At 41.1% G+C, this 26,159-nt stretch overlaps 1 protein-coding gene across 2 annotated transcripts in view; it reads right to left on the bottom strand.

Moving 5' to 3' along the window:
- Positions 1-26,159, bottom strand: part of HACD2 (3-hydroxyacyl-CoA dehydratase 2) — a 96,399-nt gene that overhangs the window by 69,609 nt on the left and 631 nt on the right. The window contains exons 1-3 of one of the 2 annotated variants that reach the window (XM_024355618.3): positions 25,691-25,907; positions 23,483-23,600; positions 9,069-9,087 (exon numbers count right to left, since the gene is read on the bottom strand). Coding sequence is in view for 1 of the 2 variants with exons in the window: in XM_001168034.8 (XP_001168034.1) it covers positions 9,069-9,087; positions 23,483-23,600 (137 nt within the window). In the remaining variant the exon portion in view is untranslated. Of the gene's footprint in view, positions 1-9,068; positions 9,088-23,482; positions 23,601-25,690; positions 25,908-26,159 lie in introns of those variants that run through there. The other variant, XM_001168034.8, reaches the window with a different exon arrangement.

Below are 26,159 nucleotides of genomic sequence, written 5' to 3' on the forward strand. Positions count from 1 at the left end.
TGTAACCATTCAACTCCTCCACAGAAGCATAAATCAAATTATTCTTTGGCTAAAAGATGACTCAAGTTTTCACTTTTTGGTTCAACAGGATTTACTCAACTTGGTAACTACGTGGTGTTCCCAACTTTGCAGGACTAACCTTGCTTTTGAAGCTAAGAATAGGTGGAAGGTTGACTTCAGACTATCACAAACCATCGCACCAAAGAACTGCTGAAATATGGAACCCATTTTCATCAAGCAAATCAAACTCATCTTGGATTTAAAGGTATCTTATGCTTTACAATTAAGAAATATTTATAAAATAATCTCCCTCAGGGCAATGTAGACAGCTCCAGCTTTTCCTTACCTCGAATCTTAAGGATCAAGTCATCAGACAGTGATAGAAAAACATCCATTTCTATTTTCTCTGCTTAACTTGCTCATTCCTCAGTTTCAGCTATTGATTAATTACTATCTATTTTTATTAGAAGCCATCCCGAAGCCCTATAATTTCTGAGAAAAATTTCCTTACTAATACAAGGGTGCCATCTAGTGGTGACCATAGTAAACGTCTGTTACAGTAAACGTCTGTTACAGAAAACGTGTTATGTGTGTGTCCTCTCTCAATTCTGCATTCTGATGGGACTTTCAAAATTTATCTAGAGGGAAAAGGGTAGTAGAACTACTGTACTTGAAATGAATTTCCAAACACTCATACTTTGGCACGTTTAAACATCTAGCATACCCTCCCTTTACATCACTACTCAGATCATTGACATTCATTTCTGAAGCAACATCACATTTACAGGTTCACAGAATTTCAGAACGAGTGGCTGTAAGGAATGATAGAGATCATCACGTATTCAGTCCAATGCCCTCGTTTTTCACATGTGGAAACTAGGCCCAGAGGGAAGGTGTCTGACTTGTCAAACGACTAGTAATGTTTCCAACAGGGTGTGCCCTGGGTTGATTTCTGACGGACTGGACAGCCAGCTAATACTATCTCATAGAGAAGGCACCTTAAGGTCTCAATAATAGGTTTCCATTCCAAAGAAACACTTAGTTGTTCCTGCAGGGACAGCAGAGGATAAAATTCCCTGATCTGGGCTCTCTTCATAGCTTTCCCTTCTGAACTCCAACTAGGCACAGAAATCCTCGGGGACTGTTTTTGCCTCATACTTGGGTGCTGCTCACTGAGTGCTTGCAAAGTGCGAGGTACCAGGTGGTGTATACCTGGGTAAGTCTTCCACCCTCCCTGCTCAGGCTCTTTAGGCTACAAATGAGCATGCTCTATTTCTCTCTTCCTTTCCTTCATCTCAGTTACATTCACACAGAGCAGGGAACAACTAACAGAGCTTGGTGTTCCAGGCCAAGGAAACCATATGTACAAAATTATGGAGGTGTGAAAAAGCAAGGTTTATTCAGAGAACAGGGGCTGAAGCTTTGTGTATCAGGAGCACAAGATGCAGGTGCATTTTCTTCTCTCCTTGTCTGGAGGGGAGCAGGGAACATTTGATCAGGAGACAACAGAATGAACCAGAGCTAAGGCAGAGGGAGGCTACTAAGCTGGTCTGGTCTGAAGGGCTTAACTGATTTGGGAAAGATTAAAGTTTGAATATGACCACTTATGGTCTTGACCGTTAGAGCTCCATTGTCAGGATGCTGGAAAACTACTGTATTTGAATAAATGACAAAGGCAGAATTAATTGCAAAGGAGGGGAAGGTTGGATTTGGCAACCTCCTACCCAGGCCTCCAATCTCCCCAGGCGGCTCTCCAGGGGTCAGCCTTAGAAGCCTCTAAGCAGGGGAGACAGGCTAGCTGCCTGGCTAGGTTACATCCCTTTCTCCCCGATCCCCCTGCCATCACCACCACTAAACATGCTCCCAGGCAGAAAGCAATATTTAAATCTGAATAAGAAATGTTTGTTATCCATATTTGTGACAGGGGTCCCGGTAAGAACAAGGCTTAAAGAGAGCCAGTAGAAGCTGCGCCAGCCCCCAGAAACTAAAAGAGAGTTAGAGCTTTGGATCAGAAACTTGTTCTTTGGGGATGGTGGTTTTTACACTGTACTGTCTGTATTTTGGGTAATTATTCCTTTTTGTCTCTTTCTTACAATTTGGTAAGGTTCATTTTTAAAATGTCAGCTAAGTGGAAACAATGCAGTAATGTTTCTGTGCCCAGCCACACTGCTGAAGGCTGGGCACAGGTGTGAAAGCAGAATTCCAGGAGAGAGAAATTTGGAGGAATTCCCCCCTTCCCTCTAAGATGCTCTCCTTCCAGAGTTCTCTTCTGCTAAAATTTGGTGGGTTCTGTGTCTGGTTTTAAAAATAAGTGATGGCAGTTCCTTTACAATACTGCATTGTGAATGACTGATAAAAGCTTGGCCCTCTCAAAGTAGGGGGGGCAGAGGAGGGAGTGTTACAGTTCAAGGGAGGATTCAGTTAGCTCTAATTAGTGGGCTGGAAAGATTTTTTTGGTAGGAAGAGGGGTGGGTCTCCCTAGCGGCTGCTCTGCTTCCTACCTGGCAACCTTTGTTACCTAATAAAATCAGTCTGGAGCCATACGCTACCAATGAATATTAAGGTGATTATAATTTTTTTGGAATTCACTTAAAATTTTTTAATAAAGTGTCTTCTGTTTGAGGGAGGAGTGCAAGCTGGCACACACAGCAAATATCTGAAACCACAAATCCAGGATATCCTAAGTGAAAGGTCTTTTGTCCCTGCCTGTTGATGAAATTAAAGTGCGAATACTAAACTTTAGATATAACTCTCTGGGCTGTGACTGAGCTACAATTTTCTATCAAAAGAAAACTTCTAGAGTTGGTAGTACAATTTCTGACATGAAAGTTCACTAAATGCACAGTGTCACATCTTACCAAGAGTATCTTCAGTTCCACTACCTGCACCTCTAATCCCCATCCATAAAGAGGGGAACCATATTGCAGAGTCAGCTGAGAACCATAGCCCCCATGCCTCTTCCACAATCTAATCTTGAAGACGACACAGAAAAGATATAACACTTCTTAATACTTCATTCAACACAAATCACACCACATGAATAAAAAACCACAACTCTTCTTTGCAGTATTACGGAAAAAAAAAAAACAACATATCTCAGGGTGGGTTTTGGTGTCTGTTTATTTTTTGAGACGGGGTCTCACTCTGTCGCCCAGGCTGGAGTGCAGAGGCACGATTTCGGCTCGTTGCAACCTCCGCCTCCTGGGTTCAAGTGATTCTCCCACCTCAGCCTCCCAAGTAGCTGGGACTACAGGCGCCTGCCACCATGTCCAGCTAATTTTTGTACTTTTTGTAGAGACAGGGTTTCACCATGTTGGCCAGGCTGGTCTCGAATTCCTGACCTCAGGTGATCTGCCCGCCTTGGCCTCCCAAAGTACTGGGATTACAGGTGTGAGCCACCACGACTGGCCTATTTTTTTAAATTCTCATTTCTAAAAGGAAAAACACTGAATAAATATAAAAGCTTTGCAAATCTTAGATTGAGGGCTGCAGCCACAGCATTTGAGAAATCCCATCCTTCTATTATCAATACAAAACAAACCACCTACTTTGAAAAAGTTGAGGTGTGGGAACTCATTTACAGCTACACAGAAATGAGCCCCTCCATGGATTTTAGTTGATTGTTTCTGGAGGCCGTATTTGCCAAGTTGCATTGTCACAACCGTGAGCAAGACGCAACCCCAACTCATACTAAGAATGAAGGGCCCTGAAGTGCTCACTTGCAAAGAAATTATAATTTAAGAAAATTAAGAATATGAAAGAGTTACATTTATATATATCTAAATATTGAACATTAGAGGAACAATAATCTTTTAATATTCTATGAGATTATGTTGCTTAAGTAATAATAACAGCTACCATTTTATTGGGCAATTTTCAATACAGCCATGTTTCAGATATTGTGCTGAGTGTTCTTCATGCATTTTTCCATTTAATTTTCACAGCAACCTGTGAGGTAGGTATTCTTATCCCCCTTTTACTGATGAAGAATTAAATGAGCACAAAAATTGAGTTACTTCCTGGAATCACACAGCTAGTGAGTAACCCTAGTCTGACTCAAGTCTATACTTTTCATCAACAATATGTAAACTAAAGGTATCTCAAGGCTTTAAAATAAGTTTCTGAAGACTAAGTTGTTGTAATGAAAACTTTCAGAATGCTACCGAAAAATAAACCATCATTCCACAAATAAACTTAAGTGATCTAAGTAAAAATGAAGCATTGCCTTTAGGTTAATGCTAGAAACAGCTTACTCCTTATTGTTATCTCTAATTCCTTTAAGGAACTGAAATAACTTTGAAATAAGTTTTGGAAATTCCCACCAGAATTTGGTAAGATGATGATCAAATATTCACCAAACTCCTGCTAGGTACTATGTACTTACTGTACTTACCAGGATACAGAGATCAATAAGAAATAGCTCTTGCTCTAAAAATATTCAGTGGTACTGGTGGGGACATGGGTGCGGTGCCAGACCACACACATAATACATTGTGGAAGGTGTAATACCGAGTTAGGTGCAAGGTATTACAGAATAGTGAGGAAGGGTCTCTACTCTAGCTGTGGGTGGTAGGGAAGTTTACTGGAAGAGACACACAGAGCTGGCCAGCTGAAGGGGCTGGGCTGCTCATTCCAGGCAGAGAGCAGAGCCTGGGCACAGCGCAGATGAGCATGGAGTGGGAGGCAGGGAGTAGGCACTGGAAAGACTGGAGAAGTGGGCAGGGCACAGATCATGAAGAAATTTAAACCAGCAAAAGGTTTTAAGTAGGCAAATGACATGCTCAGAATGGTCCTATAACTAAACCCACAGGAGCAGTGTGGAGCATGGACTTGGAGCCACACAGCCATAGGTTCAAGTCCTGGGCTAGGGCTTAGTGCTGTGTGAACTTTGGCAAGACATGATACATTTCTTCTTTTTTGAATTGACAAAAAAAAAAAATATACACACACACACACACACACATACTTATGGTGTACAACGTGATGTTATGAAATATGAATATACTGTGGAATGACTAAATCAAGCTAATTAACATATGCATCACCTCACACATTTATTTGTGGTAAGAACAAAGACAGGAAACCTTCTAACCCTCAGTCTCAGCTGGAAGATGGGAAGTAAATGAGATAATGAATGTAAAGCACTGGAATACAGTAAGTATTTAAGAAATGGTGGCTCATTATTATTATTATTGCTATAAGCCTAGAAATTCAGGAAGATACATGGGAATCCAGATGAGACATACTGAGGTCCCAAGTAGGGATGAAGAAACAAGACAACCTGAAAGACACCCAGGAAACTGAATTGACAAAACCTGATGACTGCCTGGCTACAGGCATGCCGGTGAGAGAGGAGGAGACACCATCGACAAGGTCTCGTCTGGGATGAATGACTGAATGGCTGGTGGCCGGCGGCAGCCCTGACAGACAGAATAGTGAGGCAGAACGAGTCTGGGAGTGTGGGTCATGCTGAGGAGGTGCCTGTGTGCACCCAGGAACAGACATCCAGGAAATCAGTGGACAGGGCTGGAGTCTGGGATGCAGGTGTGGCTTGGAATTGGAAAGGTATGCATATCTCATGCCATGAGAAGAGATCACCCACAGAGGGTATGTTCAGTCAGAAGGGCAATGAGCTAAGACAGAACTCCAGAAACACTCACGATTAAGGGACAAGGAAAGAAAGAAAAGCACCCAAAGAAAGAAAAGGACCACAGAGGATAAGGTATTCCAGGAGGGCTCAGTCCAACGAAGGCTGAAGGAGCAGGATCTCCAGGAGGGAGTCATCAGCGGTGCCCCATGTAGCTAAGTCCAGGAACTTCCAACAGTGTCCTCAGAATCCAGTAGACATTGTTGCTGACTTTAGACCAGAGGGTGATTTTTTTGTAGAACAAGGGGAACAGACACCCAACTGCAGGGTTCAGGTATCGATGGGCATGAGGAAGTAGAAAGAGCCTACCATAAATCTGGGAAAAGGGACGGAGAACAGTTATATAGTAGTATAAGGGAAATACAGGGTCAATGGCCAGGTTAAAAGATTTTTAAGACAGAGTGCTCTGAGCATTTTGTGCACTGAGAAGGAAAAGGCAGATAGCACAGGGTGATGAGGCAGGAGCAAGAGATGCACAGACAGAACAAGGTCCTTGAGGATATAAGAAGGATCCTGCCGCTGGGCTCTGGGGATGCAGAGCTTAATGAAACAGAATCTGCCCTCAAGGAGCTCAGAGTCTGAGGGGGAAGCAAACCTGCCAACCCTCTGAGCAGCGTGTGATGTGCACACCAGTCCTCAGGATGCACTATACCAGAGGAACTCAGGGGATGCCCATCTGACTGTGGGTTTCCTGGACCTAGGTCTGAGCCCATTCACCTCTCTACTCCCACTGCCCAACAGCACCTGGTATGCACACGTGCTAGGCATTCAATAATTTTCTTGGTGTGAATGAAAAAATATACTTGTCAGAAACTTTATTTCCAGGTGTAGAGAAATTTTATAAAGACATATAAGGGTATATTTTAAGACAGATAAAGGGGTTTGGGGTATTAAAATAAAACTAACATTAACTAAAAATCATAGTACACATGCTTGGTGCTGTACCCTGAATGTCTACGTCCCTCCAAAATTCCTATGTTGAAACCTAATGCCCACTGCAAAAGTATTAAGTGGTGGGGTATTCAGGAGGCGATTAGGTCACAAGGGATCTCATGAATGGCGTTAGTGCCCTTATAAAAGGCCCAAGGGAGCTCACTTGCCCCTTCCACCATACAAGGACACAGTAAGAAGCTACTGTCTATGAGCAACAGGCCCTCACCAGACAGGGAATCTGTCAGCACCACCTTGATCTTGGAATTCCCAGCCCCCAGAACTGTGAAAAATAAATTTTTGTTATTTATAAGCTACCCAATTTATGGTATTTTGTTACAGCAGCCAGAACCGGCTAAGATACTTGGAAAAGACGCATCTGAGAGCTTTATACAGAGACAGCTGAAGGTTAAGAGAGTTGAGGAAGAATGAGGCAGGGTTCAGTCATGTGGAGAAGGCCTGAGAGGTTCCAGAACTCTCTCTGGCCAAATATATCCCCCAATCTGCTAGGATGTGCTTAAGATTTATTTAACCGTTCATGAAAGGATAAAATTTTTCATTTCAAAATTAAAAAGGACTAAAAAGGAAATGCGTGTAAGACTGCACAAAAGTTTAATACCCATTCATCATAAAATGAAATCAGGCAGGTGTCAGACTGACCTGTCTCCAAATGAGCTTCCCCATTTGCCAGCTGTATGAGCTGGGCCAGATCACTAGTTTTCTCTGGGAAAGCAGACCACGGGACAGATGAGCCCCCAAGCCACTTTCAAATCTACCATTCAAAGGTCCTAAGCAGTATTTCTTAGCCTTTTGGGAATCACAGACTCCTCAGAGAATCTAATTGAAGCTATGAATTCTCTCCCTACATGCCCCTCCAAATAAACACAGAAACATACATATAAAATTTTGCACATCATTTGAGGGGGTCCCTGGACTCTCTACCCGTAATCCCAGGTAAGAAGTGGGAAACCAGTAGAGATGCACATCTTTTAAATCCTTTTTTTTTTTTATTTTTTAAACAGAGACTCACTCTGTTTCCCAGGCTAAAATGCAACGGTGTGATCGTGGCTCACTGAAGCCTCAACCTCCTGGGCTCAAGCCATCCTCCCACCTCAGCCTCCTGAGTAGCTGGGACCACAGGCATGCACCACCACACCTGGCTCGTTTTTTATTTTTTGTAGAGATGGGGTCTCCCTGTGTTGCCCAGGCTGGTCTCGAACTCCTGGCCTCAAGTGATCCTCCTGCCTCAGCCTCCCAAGGTGCTGGTATTACAGGCATGAGCCACCACACCTGGCCCAAGGCAGGCAATTCTTTATAATAAGGTTCTTGGCCAGGCGTGGTGACTCATGCCTGTAATCCCAGCACTTTGGGAGGCCAAGGTGGGTGGATCACTTGAGGCCAGGAGTTTGAGACCAGGAGTTTGAGACCAGGCTGGCCAACATGGTAAAACCCCATCTCTACTAAAAATACAAAAATTAGCCAGGCATGGTGGCGCACGCCTGTAATCCCAGCTACTCAGGAGGCTGAGCTATGATCACATCAACGCACTCTAGCCTGGGACCCTGTCCCTAAAACAACAAAAAAAGAAGGTAATGGAGCCAGATATCACAGTGACCTCTGCTAGACCCACAGTGGACAGTCTGGTGTTCTCTACCTGTGCGCCCATCTGAACTGTAAGTTTCCCTGAATATAGCAACTACCCACTTAAGTTATGGATTAAATTGATGGGGCCATAACGGTATATAGATTTGCAGTTCTCAAATTTTTTGACTTTCAGTGCTTCTAAGTATCAACTTCAAATCCTCCCTTTGGGAGACATACCTGGAGTGCACAGCAATCACTACGGGCTTGCTCTATGGGCTCTATCAACTTTCCAAGACTGGATTTTATTCAATTAGAAGGTTCTAGCCACCCCAAACTAGACGTTATGCCTCTATTCCACAGCAATATTTGATGACTCGCCCCTCCCCACAAAAAGGAAAAGAAAACATATTGTATCTGCTTTTAGTAGAAATCCCCTACATTTGTATAACCCTTTATACTTAGTACTTCTTTAATCCCTCTCACAAACATGTAATATTCACCTGGGAGGTAGGCAATACTCCCATTTGAAAGATAAGGAGAGAGAATGATACCATTTAAGTGATCACAGAGAGGGCTTTTCAACACAGCCCAGCACCAGAACTCCAGCCACATTTTTACAAAAATGCTAATGTTTCTATTACCCTTACACTGAGAAGGTGGGAGACACCTCTTTTAAATTAACAGAACAAAATAGCTGTGAACTTTAATAAAGTGTTCAGTCATAACATCTAAATAGTACCTATGATTTCAGAAACTGAAAGCCACTCTAATTTCAGCAATTTCATACATGATGACTAAATCATTTCATTTTTTCAATATTTAACAGAAATCAATCAAGCCTATCATCTATGACTTTGTAAATAAGCAGAATTCACTGTACATAGTAGGGGGGAATATCCATACTTACCTATAGCACAATGTAAAATCTAGAGGAAAAAAGGGGAAAAAAGAGGAGAATTAGTAAGAATCAAGATATTAAAGTTTTATTTCATATAAACTAATGTTTCAGTAAGAATAGAGCAGCGTCTGCCAGCAGTATTAAATATGAAAAATGAACATTCCACTTTTAAACTTGGCTACAAGCTGTTTAACAAAATGTAAATTCTTGTTCAGTTTTGTTTGTTTGTTCATTTTTAGTTTGTGTATCTTTGAAGGATTTTCTGAGGAGGATTTACTCTTCCCACTCAGTAGCTTATCAGATATCAAGGGCTCTTTCATAATGCACAAACTTGTTAAGAGCAATAAGTGTACAGCATCTCCATGTCCCATACGCTATAGAACAGAACCACCATGGACTCCAGAACACGGGGTGAGAAGGGCCTTTGTTGGCTCTTCTTGCCTGGCAGGCCCTTCAATGCAGACATTCATTCTACTAAGTTCCACCCTCAGTCCCCATCTTGCCTCATTCAATGATCTCACTGCAGAGGTGCTCTCTGGTCCAATCCAACCCTGTCTCCTGGGGATCTGGGCCTACATCCCAAGCTGCCTCTGGACAGCTCCATCTGGGAGCCACAGCAGCGGCTCAAACACAGCCTCAGGGGGAAGCACATGCTTTCCTTCCATTCCGCCCGTTATCCCTCTTGATAACCAGCCTCCCAGTCTTTGGGGTTCAACAGTCCTTCCTTCCCCTCATCCTCAAGTACAACCATTTCTAAGTCCTGCTGGTGATTCTGGGGTCTGTCTTCCCCATTTTTATTTCCAGTGCATTGAGTGAGACTGCCATCTCCACTCCATCTCAATGGCCATCCAACTGGCAAATTAAGTCCTTCTAAATCCCCTTCCAACTCATCCTTAATATAGCAGTGATTTAACTCTGGGGGTGGTGGTGGCAAAAAAGTAATTTGAAGCCATTTATAAGATTGATTTAATGACCAAAGCTTTTCTAGATGATATAACCTAACAGCTACTGTAGGGCATTTCAGAATTTTTACATTTCTCTAGCAGTCTTTATATTGTTTGATCCTAACAATTACCTGGCAGATAGGCAGGACAGAAAATCTCTACTTGCAGACAAGAAAACCAAGGCTCAGAGAAGCCACACAACTTGCCCAGGGCAGTAAATGATGGTCAGGACCAAGAACTTAGGTTTTATTTCTATTCTATCATATTATTTCATTGTGCATTAGTTATGAGAGATCTACAGAGTCAGACTTGACAAGACTTAGCTTATCTAAAACATGCCTGAGCCTGATAAGGCTCTGTGCCTTATCAAAAACTACTATTTCACTCAATTTGTGGGGGAGGGAAGTGGGGAGATTGGATTAAAAAAACAAATCAAGCTGCACAATGTTGCTGGTAACTGACAGGAGAACAAAATAATTACCACATTGCAAATCTTACAGTCTTTTTCAATAGAAAACACTGTTAAGTAGATACTAAAGTGTAAATATGATAAGCTACACCTCCTGCTGCAAAGTTCAGGAGAACTAAAAGACAGATCTAGATCAAAATGGGGAATGAAAAACATTATTTGAAACAAGAAGACAGATGACAGTACCTAGACAGAAAACCTGTTCATTTTTTTGGACACAGGATCATATTCTGTCACCCAGGCAGAGTGCAGTGATGCAATTACAGCTCCCTGCAACCTCAACCTCCTTGGACTCAAGCGATCCTCCCACCTCAGCCTCCTGAGTAGCTGGGACTACAGGCAATTGCCACTATGCCTGGCTAATTTTTGTATTTTTTGTATGGACAGGCTTTTGCCATGTTGCCCAGGCTAGTCTTGAACTCCTGGGCTCAAGTGATCCGCCAGCCTTGGCCTCCTAAAGTGCTGGGATTACAGGCATGAGCCACTGCACCCGGCCCAGAAAACCTATTCTATCCATGTATGCAGAAAGACACCCAGACTGGCCGGGCATGGTGGCTCACGCGTATAATCCCAGCACTTTGGGAGGCCGAGGCAGGCGGATGACCTGAGGTCAGGAGTTTGAGACCAGCTTGGCCAACATGGTGAAACCCCATCTCTACTAAAAATACAAAAAATTAGCTGGGCGTAGTGGCGCATGCCTGTAGTCTCGGCTACTCAGAAGGCTGAGGCAGGAGAGTCGCTTGAACCCAGCAGACAGAGGTTGCAGTGAGCCGAGATTGCGCCACTGCACTCCAGCGTGGGCGAGAGAGCAACACTCCATCTCAAAAAAAAAAAAAGACATCCAGGCTGCTGATTAGCAACAGGACACTGCAGGAGAGGACACACAGCAATGAATGGCTAGCATGTCTTCTTTGCATGACAGAGCAGTAGGTCTCAGTCCTCAGATGCACTCTCCCCTTTTTAATCACACATATTTTATAATGCCTCCTCTACCATTCTGAAAAGAAATTCATAGATAAAATGACCTACCTACACAAAATTTTCAAAAGCAAATAAATACAATGTCCCAATTGATACGCAAAGAAGAAATAAAGTAATTTATTTTTCAAAATACGTATTTCAACTTGTAAATGGGGACATAATGATGCAGTCAGATGTACATAGTAAGTTATGAAAATAAGTTTGGATTTAAAAATTAGAGTAACAGAAACCACTGTGGACAAGCACAGGAAAATAAAAGGGCAGATGTAGAGGTACAGCCTAATACTTGGAAAAAAGAGTATTAATAATAGAAATAAAGAAGTAACCTTATACAAAGTTGGAATAACATGCTAAAGTAAGTAACAGTCAAAGTAGAGAAATTGAAGGAGTACATTACTATTTCAAATCAGCTAGGTCTTATTTATTTATAAAGTGTCAAAATAATCTAAATAATCTCCTAGGTTATGTCATGGGATGGGGTCGGAGGAAAGTATCACAGAAAATCTATCCTTCTGCCTTGAAATCCTATTGAGACATACAATCAGTGTACGGTCTGTAAAAAGACCTTGAAAATGTATTCTTTAAATGGTGCAACAAGGAATAGGAGAGGAATTAGATGTAAAAAAACTGTAATGCAAGAGGCAATAAAGCCATTGTGTAACAGGGGATACTTTTAGGACAAAACAGAAGACGAGCTATCCCAAAATAAAATTTACATTTCACAACCTAGATTTCATACCATTACACACACACACACACACACACACACACACACACACAGGCAATAATATGAAATATTAGTCTATATGAAAGAAATCCAATGAAATCCCTACATATCATGTGTCTCCAATAATTTAATAATTGAAGTCTAAACAGGAATCTCAAAACTGATTTTCAATGATTTTCACTACTGCGCTGAAATCCTTTTCAACTAAATATGCAAACTAGAAATGCTGTAATGCTTACAGAACAGAATGTGCAGAGAGAATAAATTACCTAATTATTTTGAGACAATACCTTCATTTCACTTAAGCTTCTCGCTTCATACCAATGATGGTGGTAGGGCAGCATTCTTAAGGCGATCCCCCACAATTACTGTTCCTTGGCTATTCAATCAAACACTAATCTAGGTACTGCAGTGTAGGGATTTTGCAAGTGTAATTAAAGTCTCAAGTCAATTGATTTGAAGATACAGATATTACGTGGGTGGACCAGACCCAACCAGATGAGCCCTTTAAAAGCAGTTTCCTCTGGCTGGTGGCAGAAGGGGAAGTCAGAGATATTCAAAGAACAAGAGGGATTCAGCAGGCCACTCTGGCTTTGAAGCTGCAGGGGAGTCACGTGCAAGGCCTGGAGAGCAGCCTCTAGGAATGAGGAGTAACCTCCTACTGACAGCTAGCAAGGAAATGCAGACCTCACACCTACAACTAGATTCAGCCAATAACCTGGAGGAGCTTGAAAGTGGATTCTTCCCCTGGAGCCTCCAGATAAGAAATCAGCCAGCTTGGCTGACAACTTGATTTCAATCTTATGAGACCCCCGAGCAAAGAACCCAGTCAAGCCCAGCTTCTGACTTAGAAAACTATGAGCTAATCGATGAGCATTGTTTTCACAGCTGCTAGGTTTGTGGTATTTTTGTTTTACAGCAACAAAAACTAAGACCACAACCTTCTTCTAACTTAATAAGCTTTTTAATTTCTCCTGAAGATTTTTCAGTATTAATATGTACTACAAAATGGTCCATTTATATTTGTAGAGGGGTTGGCCTGGGGAGATATGCAGAAGCCAAGGAGGATGCAGAACAAATCTTCATGAAGTTGGACTGTCTACATATCGTAGGACATCTAGCCAGTAGCATCTCCAGTCATTGTGGCAATTGAAATACTCTCACAATTTTCCAAAATGCACTCTGAAGTGGTGAAGTGAAGTGGTGGCACTGCTTTGTTGAGGTCCACCAAGAATCACTGGATAAGAATAAGCACACCTCATCAAAAAAAATTTAGATGACTTGCCATATTCAAAATCTCCCTTGAAAATACATGTTGCACCAGGCACAGTGGCTCATGCCTGTAATCTTAACACTTTGGGAGGCCAAAGCAGGAGGATCACTTGAGGTCAGGAGTTCAAGACCAGCCTGTGCAACACAGTGAGACCCCCATCTCTACAAAAAAAATTTTAAAAACTAGCTGGGCCTGGTGGCATGTGCCTGTAGTCCTAGCTACTTGGAAGGCTGAGGCAGGAGGATCACTTGAGCCCAAGAGGTTGAGGCTGCAATGAGCTACAATCATGCCACTGCACTCCATCCTGGGCAACAGAGCAAGACCCTGTCTCAAAGAAAAGAAAAGAAAATATGAACCATAAACTCCTCTCTCCTCTTGTGTCCCTTCCATTTCCACTGGCAATAAACTGATTTTAGTTTTAAAATTTAACCTCGATGTAAAAATGCCATTTGCACAATAAATTACTTGGAAACATCTTTTCAAAGTTTCTAAAATTTGAACTAGGGGAATTATTTTTGTAGGTTACCAACAATTCTGTTCAATTTCATTTTTAATCCAAGGTAAAACAATAACAACAAAGTCCCAAAAAGTTTAACAAGTCTCAAAGGGAATAGAAACCCAAGCAGCTTTCAAGACCTCAGCTGCAGCCCATGGACTTAATGTGATTCATCTACAGTGATTCCCCATCTCTGTCTTTCAATTCAAAATTCCAAATTCTTGGGAGGAAAAAAAAACCTGACTAGCCCACTCTGGGTCAGTTACGCACCCCTGGATCAGCCAGCTATGGCCTAAGATGCAGAGTCAGGGAATAGAGATGTAGCTGCTAAGGGTCCAGCCTTGAGAACCAGACAAATTCCAGAGAGGATACGCTGAGCTGGGCAGCTCCACAGACATGTCCACCACACTTGTTTTACGGTGCAGAGGTCCATAACCAATTTGAGTTACACCTACCAATATCTGATTTGTTTTAGGAATTATCATATTCTACACATATATGATTTCATTCTTGCTTAAAACTTAATAATAATAATATATAGTCTTCAAGGATAGACACCAAAATGTTAACAGTGGTTATCTTTGGATTATGACTGCTATGCATTTTCTTCTGCATCTGAATTTTTTCTACAATGAATATATAGTACTTATTACTGGGGGAAAACACCTTTCCACTCTCTTCTGGTTTCTATAAGGATGGATTTCCACCACATAGTACTAGTCTCCTTTAATTACTTTACCTCTGGAAAGGATGACTTATTTGAGCGTAAATTTGGGAAGAATAAATGGGGTGTGTTCAATTCAGCTCCACTAGAGAGGTTTCATAGAGAACCTCAAGTTTTCATGGTTTCTTCTAAGACAGCCCATCTGCTGCTGCTCAGGACAGGGTGAGTGGTGAGTCTAACTGTGGAGTTCAGTTAGCAAACCCATTTGACTCGCACACTAAAGCATGTCCTCAGCCTTTATCACTAATAAAGGTGATTTTTAGGATCCTTATGTAACTCCTTTGAGTTATTGCTCAATGTTCAGAACATAAACAAGCAAAAGGGTGTTGGTTATTCACTGGGCTCCCTCAGACTCCAAACATGTTTTCAAAATCCTTTTACATCCAATTTTTAAGGACGAAATAGGTAAAAAGTTTCCTCAATTATCATTATTTTTCCTTTATCATTTAATTTCACCTTTCTTGCTATTTCCACCCCTATAATTTACTAATTCATTATTTGCTTAATTTTCATATTTTGATAGTGAAATGTTGAAGTCTCACAGAACTTAAAAGTGGGGAAAAATGTAAGGTCACCTAATCCAGTGTATTCACTGCACATAATGAATTGAGGGCGAGAGAGGTTAAGATCAAGGTCACAGGGCTAATTAATGGCAAAACCAAGTCTTCATACCCAAACCGTGACACCTTTTAAGAACAATTCTATTTTTTAACTTCTATAGCATTTCTGCCAGCTTTTTACATATTTTGTTTCTCTGTTCAGATAATCATTCATTCATCATATGATTTCACCAACATGTGTCTCCCATGTTCTTGCTACTGACAAACTGTGAACTAAGGTTCTCTTCAGCTTCTGCTCCGAAATCAACTTTATCTTATGCTGTAACTGGGTAGTCCTGCTTTTCTTGACACTTGGTCATGGCAAGCTGGTTTGTCCCTTAGTAAACTTAAAGTCAGTCTCATAAACAACAGATTGTTAGACTAGTTTTTAACCAGTAACCATCATTTCATCTTTTCATCTTGATAAATTTAATCAGTCCATTTGCATAAACATAAAAAATGATGTATTTTTACTATACTCTATTATGCTATAGGTTTATTATTCTCCTGCCATTAAAAAAATTAACAGGATTTGTAGATGTAAAACTCTATTTCTCTTTAAATCGAAAAATAAAATAAGCTGCCTATTGTCTTCCTTTTTCAAAAAACTTTAAAATCTTATTTTCCTCATTCATCTTGTTTTCAATTACATATAATATAGAATTTTATTTTTAAAAATTATAAGTTTCATGTAAGTGATATATAAATATATACTAAAGTATATTAAAAGTGGTAATCTTTTACTCCCCCCTTGCCCCAAAATACCACGCCCCTCCAGAGGTAAGCTCTAATTAACAGTTTGATATATACTCTTCCATACCTTTTTCAGTATCTGCAATCGTGCTTTTATTCCCTATTGATTTTCCTAATCTGAAAACATCAGCATATAACTATCCTCATTATTATCAATTTAAAAATTTATGAACTCTGGAGTGATACAAAATTTACATCGTTATGTTTATCCTCCTTCCCACTTCATTCTATCCTGGTAAAATCTGAACTATCTTATGGGATTCCACATGATCACACTGCATTCTGTACCATGGTCTAAAGGCTTATACTGTGCAGCCACTAGCCATATGTGCCTATTTAAACTTAAATAAAGAGTAAAGAATTTTCATTTTTTTTTTTTTGGAAAACAGGGTCTTGCTCTGTCTCCTAGACTGGAGTGCAGTGGAGTGACCATAACTTACTTCAGCCTGAAACTCCTGGGCTCAAGCGATTCTCCTGCCTTAGCCTCCCGAGTAGCTAGGACTAATATGCGCCACTGTATCCGGCTAATTTTTTAAATTTTTAAAATTTTTTGCAGAGGCGAGGTCTTGCTATATTGCCCAAGCTGGTCTTGAACTCCTGGCCTGATGTGATCCTCCCACCTTGGCCTTCCAAAGTGCTGGGATTACAGGTGTCAGCCACCACTCCCGACCAAAAGTAAATAAAATTAAAAACTCAGTTTCTCAGACCCACTAGCCACATTTTAAGTGACTAGTGGCTACTGTTTTGGACAGCGTTCCAACGTTATCACTGCAGAAAGTCCTATTGGACAGTGCTAGTCTGAAAACTTGGTTAATTTTATTTATTTATATAACAGTTACTCTTTGATAACAGCTAACTACTCTGATTAAAGTTAAATACTCTTTGGTAAGGTGCTTTCAAAGTTCCATTAGCTTTTCTAAGTGTTTTCAAAATGTTTCCAGCTGTAGGAAACTGCATGGTCTGTTATCCAGGAAACTAATAATTCCTACTACACGGGGATTTTTTCTTCTTTCAAGTTTAAGGTCCCAAGTTGTTTTTAACTATTACATTTTAAAATCCGCTCTTTTATGCTGGAAATTGTTTAAGTACTCAGGAAGGGAAGAAATATTTTGTTGTGGAACACCATAAACTCTCACTAACCATAGTGAGGTGGCCTTTCAGTTCAGCGAAGTTTTCTGTAACTTTTCTCCCTGATTATTTATAAGCTGTATATTCCAACCTTTTCTACTTCCTCTGGTAGTCTTACTTTTTGAAAGCTTATACACCCTCATCAGGTTTTCTAGATACATGGGTTCTATACATATTGTTTTTCTGTTACGTTTTGTAATGTTTCTTTTACATGGTGAACTTTGAAAATTTCCCTATGACTTCTGTTCTGCAATTCATTTTATATGAGAACGTGAGTGGAAACTCCCGCCTTTTTTGAATCTTCAGTATCACCTATTTCTTGCACTGTGGCTCCTTCGTGCCCTATATTGCCACCATTGATATTTTTAGTTCTTTTTTTTTTAATTTCAGTACATTCCCTTCTACAGATGTTAGCTATTGCACCTCTTTGAATACCACATCAATTTGCTTCTATTTGCTTTAGTCACCAAGCAGTGAGGCCTGTGTGGGTGGGTTCCTGTTTCCTTCCAGCTCCCTCTTCCCTTCTAATGTTGTGACACTTATTAATTTTAATCAAGTTAGAGTTTTCCTCTGGTTTTCACACTGTTTGAGAAGCTGGTTTTTCTGGGATTTGTTGTCATTCCTATTTGTGTTAGATATCTACACTATAACTTGCTCTTGCTAGCTTTTCAAAAGCCTCTTTTAGAGATGTGTTTCCTCAAAATTGGTCCAGAATAAAAGGAGCCTAACACATGCATGTAGCTTGCATTTCAGAAGTTCCTTTTTGAGACTATTACTGGGAAATCAGAATGTTTCCACAAGAAGGAAAAATATAACAGACAACGGTTATGTCCTCAAACCAGTTCACAAAAGCAGTCTGAAGCACAATACCTCCATGGCAAAAATCAGTTAGTGTTTGAGCCATAAAGAAAGAAAAACTGGCAGGGAGATAAGAAGGGATCTTTCTTCTTAAGGACACTGCAAGTTTCTAAGACTTTGCTGTATTTTATAGAAATACCCAAAATCAGTTTCCTATTCATTAAAGGATCTGAAAAGCATTGTGAAGTGAGGTCTGCAGAGTGAGACCGGAACACACAGATGAGGCTGAGAAAGTGGTGGGGTTAGAAGACTAACAAAAGCTGTCTGCTGTCTCCCACCACTTCTCCAGACCCTGCCCTAGATCAATTCCAGGACACGATCAGAAATGAGATTGGGTTGTTTATTCATTTTTGTAGATAAGGGGTTTTAAGTAGAAGAAAGATCTGGAAGAGAATGGGAAGAAAAGGGAATTCCTGTGGTCCATCAGGAAGTCCCAGATGCACAATGGTAGGTAAATGTCATATACAGCAATGTACATATGTTGAAGATAGCCTGTATCAATCTCAACAGTTAACCTCTTTGCAGAGCAATCTTTAACCCATTTGAAATCTCACTGTCAATCACAGAGGCATATCCAATCATGAGTATTTGAAAGTGTCTTTGGCCGGGCGCAGTGGCTCACACCTGTAATCCCAGCAATTTGGGAGGCCAAGGCTGGCGGATCATGAGGTCAGGAGATCGAGACCATCCTGGCTAACACGGTGAAACCCCGTCTCTACTAAAAATACAAAAAATTAGCCGGGCGTGGTGGCGGGCGCCTGTAGTCCCAGCTACTCGGGAAGCTGAGGCAGGAGAATGGCGTGAACCCGGGAGGCGGAGCTTGCAGCGAGCCAAGATTGCGCCACTGCACTCCAGCCTGGGCGATGGAGCAAGACTCTGTCTCAAAAAAAAAAAAAGAAAGTGTCTTTGCTATAATTACAGTCTTATGTTAACCAAAGATATTTAGAAACCCAAATTCTCTCAGACATAATTTTAAACTGCCATAACTGCATTAGTCCACTAATTTTTAATCTAACTATACTTGACAAATATGCAAAGATAACATCTGCCTTATCAATGAATATCATGGACTCCAAAAAATGAATAAAGTAGAAAACACCCACAGCTCATTACAGAGGAACTCGTTTTTTAAAAACTGACATATAATTCACATGCCACAAAATTCACAATTTTAAACTGTACAATCTAGTGGTATTTAATATGTTCACAGAGTTGTGCACCCACCATCACTATTTCAAGAACAATATCATCACCTTAAAAGGAAATCCTGTACCATTAGCAGTCACACCCCACTCTCTCTCCCCACAGCCCCTAACAATTCCTCTACTTTCTGTCACTATGGATTTGCCTATTCTGGATATTTCTTATAAATGAAATCATACTATTTGTGACTTTTTGTATCTGCCTCCTTTCACATGCATTTTTTCAAGATTTATCCAGGCATATATCAGTAATTCATTTGCCTTTATTAATTTTATGAATGTTTATATCCATAGGCCACATTTTATCCATGAGTAGCATTTTATTTATAGATACTTTTTTTTTTGGAAATGGGGTCTTGCTCTGTCACCCAGGCTGGAGTGCAGTGGCACAATCATGGCTCACTGTAGCCTTGAACTCCTGGGCACAAGTGATCCTCCCACCTCAGTCTCCTGATTAGCTGGGACTACAGGCATGTGCTACCATGCCTGGCTAATTTTTAAATTTTTTGTAGAGATGGGGTCTTGCTATGTTTCCCAGGATGGTCTTGAATTTCTGGCCTCAAGCAATCCCCCCATGTCAGCCTCCTAAAGTGCTGGGATTACAGGTGTGAGCCATGGTACTCAGCCAGGCTTCCTTTTGTACCTCGCTACTACATGCTCCTTTGTACTTGCTTGGTAAATGTTTTTATGTCTTTTAAAAAGCAAAGTGTTATTATTTTCCTAAGAAGATGTGAAATTGGAGAACAAGTAATTTCGATTTCCTTTTTAAGTAAACTCCCACAGAACCTAATAAAGAATAACATTTAGCATAAAGAGATATAAATGAGTAGCTGCCTTCCCTGGATTCATTTTCTCCTCCTGTAAACAGGATATATGTCAACACTAATAATTCCCATCAGGATAACTTATGTGTAATTAAACAATACCACACACATCTAATTATTACACAGTGTAGATGGGGTAGGCAATGAAAAACTCCTCAACCACAGAAATTGTGGTTTTAGCAAGCCTGCTCTATTGCCCAGTCCAAGGGATTACTTCCATCACTGACCTTTGCAACGTTAATTGCCTGCATGTTCCTGGGAGTCTTCACTTCCTTATGCACAGACCTTTTCCCAAAATCAAATCCAGGATTTGTCACTTAATTGGTTCTTAGTGGGGATAACAGAGATAAAACCAAAAATCCAAGATATTTTCCTAAATCCCTATTAAAAATTCTATAAGGATAAACAGGCTAATCCTTCAAAGTCTAAGACTTGGTTCCTGAGTGGATTTTAAAGTATGACACTGTTTAATGTCCCTACCTTCCATAAGATATATTTAAATTTTAAAAATTATACTTCTAACATTACCAAGTTTTTTTTTTTGAGACAAGGTCTCACTCTGTCATCCAGGCTGGATTGCAGTGATGCAATCATAGTTCGCTGCAGCCTCAAACTCCTGGGTTCAAGCTCAAGCCTCCCATTTCAGCCTCCCAAGTAGCTGGGACTACAGGTACCCACCACCCAGCCCAGCTAAAAAAAAAAAATTTTTTTTTTTGTACAGATGAGGTCTTGCTATGTTGCTCAAACTGGTCTCGAACTCTTGCCCTCAAGTGATCCTCCTGCCTTGGCCTCCCAAAGCTCTGGGATTGCTGGGACTATAAGCATGAGCCACTGTGCTCAGCCCTAATATTATGATGTCTTAAAGAGATAGAAACCCCTTTAAATTATTGAAGTATTCCAAATGGGGACAACCCCCTACTATATCAAGTACTGGGAGTCTGATGGTCTTGACTCCAAATTTGCTTCTCTGTAGCTTGTGGGAACTGTACTGGCCAAGGCTCTGAAAGAGAAAGTACTACTTATTTACTAGTGTCCGCTTCCAAAAAAAGTTCAAGCCTCTAAGTTTAAAAAATGGTTCACATTAGGATTTGTTAAAATTTCCTCACACTCAAATGGTTAGGGTAGTAAGGGACTTTAGAAATCTACTTTAACCTAATTATTTACAAATGAAAAGGAGGTGGATAAGAGAGAAAAGACTTGCCCAAATCTATAGAGTCAGTTGGGAAAAGTATTATACTTAAAATAAAAAGGTACTCAGGCTTCCAGCTGGAAGCTCATTTCATCATACCACCTACTTAAAATGCCTAAGTTTGGACACTATTGAAATTCCTCTGTGTTGCAGTGAGCCGAGATCCCACCACTGCACTCCTGCCTGGGCAACAGAGTAAGGCCCTGCGTCAAAAAAAAAAAGAAAAAAGAAAGAAAGAAAAAAAGAAATTCCTCTGCCTTCTAAGAGAAGAAAACAAAAGCAAAATGGATAACTTTCTGATCTAGAAAGTGAGAGTGGATCCAGCCTGGGAAACACAGCCAAACCTCACCTCTACCAAAAATATAAAAATGAGCCAGGCACGGTAGTGCACGCCTGTGGTCCCAGCTACTTGGGAGGATGAGGTGGGAGGATGGCTGGGGCCTGGGAAGTTAAGGCTGCAGTGAGCAGTGATCACACCACTGCACTTCAGCCTGGGTGACAGAGTGACTCTCTCTCAAAAAAATAAATAAAGTGAGAGTGGGCTGGGTGCAGTGGTTCACGCCTGTAATCTCAGTGCTTTGGGAGGCTGAGATGGGAAGATTGCTTGAGCCGAGGAGTTTGAGACCAGCTTGGGCAACACAGGGAGACCCTGTCTCTATGAAGTTTTAAAAATTATCCATGTATGGTGGTGCAAGCCTGTGGGCCCAGCTACTCTGGAAGCTGAGGTGGGAGGACTCCTTGGTCCCAGGAGTTCAAGGCTGCAGTGAGCCACGGCCATGATGGCACCACTGCACTCCAGCCTGGGCGACAGAGCAAGACCCTGTCTCAAGAAAAAAAAAAAAATTGAGAATGAAAGGTAGAGGTATCACACTTCATTTCATGAGATAAAGAATTTTTTTTTTTTTTTTTTTTTTTTTTTTGAGACAGAGTCTCGTTCTGTTGCCCAGGCTGGAGTACAGTGGCGTGATCTCAGCTCACTGCAACCTTGCCTCCCAGTAGCTGGGACTACACGCCCGTGCCACCACACCCGGCTAATTTTTGTATTTTTAGTAGAGACGGGGTTTCACTGTGCTAGCCAGGACGGTCTCAATCTCCTGACCTCTTGATCCACCCGCCTCGGCCTCCCAGAGTGCTGGGATTACAGGCGTGAGCCACCGTGCGAAGCGAGATAAATGATTTTTTCTTAAGTATCATTCCATAGTTCAGGTTTTAAAAGTTGCCAGTAAAGTATAAATGTTATGATGGTCTTGCCTGGAGGCTAAGCAAAATGAACCAGATCTTCCCTGCAATCCGAAGGTTTTTCACCATAATGAAATATACGAACTATGGCGGCTATTGATTTTGTGTGCCCAAAGCTATCCCCATCCCTCTTTTCCATAAGCAAAGTCTATAGTCCCTTGGACAGAAGAATGGGCATGTGTCCTAAGATTGGCTAATCAAGCACCTCATATCACTGGCATAGTCTAAGTAGGGCCAACCAGAATCCTCTCTGGGAACTGTGTGACACAGATGCTGCGAAAAATAAACACCCTCCCTGTTTCCCACCATGTGGAGAGCCCAAGACCAACATTCAAAGAGAAACAGACAAGCAGAAATGAGAGAAAGCAAGAGAATCTGGCAGTGTCAGCTCCTTGGTTCTCATTCCTGAGCTAGTTTCTTTGTAAATTAATCCTGTATCTGTATCAACTACAGAGGCCAGAAAATTCCTTTTTTGCTTAAAATAGTTTGAATTGGGTTTTTGTCCCTTGCAATTCCAAAATCCTAATCTATACTTACCCCGAGAGAGGGCTTGATATACATTGCCCTTAATGCAGGGAAATCAATACATTTTTGTTAAATTTTTAAAATTTGGACGCCTCTAGACAGGCTCTCTATTATGTCTTCTATCTATCACTTCCAATATCCTACACCCACCAACTTCACTATTTCTATTACATAAACCCTGAAAGCATCTGATTTTGCCAGTGATTCCCCAGGATGTCCCTAGAATTTTTAAAAATCCTAATATAAGCTTGCTTCAGTTGATTTCCCAAAAAAGTCGAATATAAAATACATTCAAGGTAACCTAAGTTAAATGAGATTTTACCCAATCTAGAACATCAAAAAGCCTAGGTATCGACACTTTAGTATGTGAGGAGGCAAAATTTCAAAATTTAACATGAATCCAAAGGGGGTATGCTACTTCAATATAATTTAGTTGCATGTTTTTCTTCATACCAATGGAAATCAATAACAACAATAAATCTCAGGACCTACCTCCAATAAGGCTCCAGTTTGAAAGAATTTCAAAGGCTTTTCAATTGAATAATAAAGGCTATGGTAGCTACCCTTAGCCAGGTATGCTCGGACAAGACCAACCGCTATAACCAGCCACCTAGTAAAAGACAAAACAGCAATCAGGAAAAAATAAAAATAAAAAAAAGTAGCATTTAGGTTAACAGACAGCTGTGGCAATAAAAGATATTGCTAAAGGTGACCTCAAGCATGAGTAACCTGGATTTATGGACGATAGCTCTCAAATGCCAAGCTGTAATGCACTGAAATGTTGCAACACCGACAGCACCTTACCAAGAGGGCTCAGTGAAAGCATAGTGGCACCTCACCCATCTGGAGCTCATTTTTTTGGCAACTTTGCTATTGAGATCAAGGCCAAAAGGAAAGGAATAAGCTAAAATGGTCCTTGTGCCACTAAATCAGGTGCCAAGAAAATCTAAGACAAGAAAAAAACAGTTAAAGGAAAATTTTAAACAGCCTGTGCAGTTAAAGGGTTTTTAATAATTACAGGGTGGAAAGAAGATGCTTTAAACTATTGTTATAATTGTCTCACTGGAACAATTACCCATACCTTAAAATCTATCCTTTTAAAATTATGAATAAAGGGCTCTTGCTTAAAAAAAAAAAAAAAAGTTTTTTTAGCCAAATTTCCTAAAATCAATGCAGAAATGAAAGCCAGATCAATACAAACCACGAAACAGGAAAGCACTTAAGCATACAGCTGTGAATGTTATATTTTTGTTCCACTGTCCTTCTCAAAAATAAACACAATGTTTTGTTAAGTTCCATAATAAAACAAATGGACCTTTTTATTAAGGTATGTCTCCTGGAAGGATTTAGATAAATGTATAGTATCAACTAGGCAATGGGGTGTGTATGGTCTATGCTATTTCCAAAAACTATCACATAAGGACATCAAGTAAGAGTTTGTAAAAGAAGAAATTATTTAATGGTGTAACTGGTACAACCATTAACAGCCTTAAAAAAAAAGCTTACTTTGCTCTCACAATCTCAATTTATCTTCCTGGTTTAAGATACCACTCCTTACCCTCCACCCCATTCTCTATGTTCATTGGTCAGGAATAGACTTCTTTCTTCTTACCAATGTACCTCAAAATCCCTCTCCAGTCCAATGCCCTCACCGGCTCTTGCTAAGACAACAAGAATTTTATATATAAATATTAATACACACAGTGAGATTCCTGGATGTTTTTTTAAAAATCAATCTATGTGACCACTGATGTGATATAAAGCTTGTATCTGTACTAGTTCTTCATTGACCTGTGAGTCAAGAGAAATGATTTCTAGATCTGGAACTTCTACTAACAAGTTCTATGATCTCATGCAAGTCACAACTTCTCTGAGCCTAGTTTTCAACACCTACCATTTCTAATACTAGCAATACATATATGATCCTCCCACGATATATTTTCTTTTTCGTGAAAAAAAAGCAAGGTGCTGAACTGTAAAAATATTAATATATTGGCATTTGTCTTATTTTAAAAAGGGATAGGGGGATGTATAAACATATTTGCTTGCATCAGCATCTTAAGGATACACAAAATTAACTGCCTCGAGGGAGGGGAGCTGGGTAGAAGGGAAAGGTGGGAGGAAAGATTTTCACTGTATACCCTCATGTTTTTCATTTTTAACCCTAACAATGTATCACCTACTTTAAAAATAAATAAAAATGGATGTTCACTATACAATTCTTTCAACTCTTCTGTATGTTTGAAATTTTTCATAATAAAATGTTAGGACTTCTTAAAAAATTACAAATGAAGATAACTTAAAAATATATAACTAATTGTCTGATGCTGTGATCCTCCTCACCAAAATGACAAGATAAAGAATTGCAGAGCTGAAGGAACCTTCATCACCCAGACCAACCCTTTAGTTTTACAAATGAAAAAACGGAGGCTAGAGAAATAAGATGATTTATCCAAAGTCACACAGCTAGTTAGTGGCAGAGCTTGAACTAGAAACCCGCCGGGATAAGGGATGGACTGAAATGAAAGAGACAGAAGATGGGTAAAACCGTTTCGAGGGTCCATTCTCCCCCTTTCCAGTAACTCTGCCTTCTACTCCCCAGTTTCTTCCCCACCCCAACCCATCCTAAAAGTCTAAACTCATCTAAAGCCTAGCTCTGCTCATGTCGCTGGCCAAAAACTTTGAACGCTTTCCCAATACCTTTCAGATTAAAGCGCAGCCCAGATTTTGAAAACAGCCGCCCAAATGAATGGTCACTCTGCAGCCACAGCTCCTCCACTCCCCATGCTGGCGCCGTTCAACATCCGAATCTGGCCGCCCAGGACGGGCTCCGCGCCGCAGGTCGTCCGGCCGCTGCCCCCGGCCCCGCACCTGTGGCCAGCCCCACCTTTCCTCCCGCGGCCCTCGCGAGCCAGCGCCCGGCAGCCGTCCCCGCGCCCCAGTGCCTGGGAACTTGGCTCGACCCCCAGCGCAGGAGGGAGCTCGCGGGCAGCCACCGGGGCCGATTCAGCGCTCGGCCGCCCTCAGCGCCCAGGTACCGGGTCCCGGGCACCCCCCGCCGGGAATGCACTGCCTGCGGCGGGCCGCGCCGATCCTATCCGCCCCGCCGCTGGCCGCAGGGCTCCCTCCCCGGCCGCGCTGGCTCCCCGCCTCCCCGAGCCCCAGCCTC

This window comes from Pan troglodytes, chromosome 2 (assembly GCF_028858775.2).
Source record: "Pan troglodytes isolate AG18354 chromosome 2, NHGRI_mPanTro3-v2.0_pri, whole genome shotgun sequence".
NCBI classification, from domain to species: domain Eukaryota; kingdom Metazoa; phylum Chordata; class Mammalia; order Primates; family Hominidae; genus Pan; species Pan troglodytes.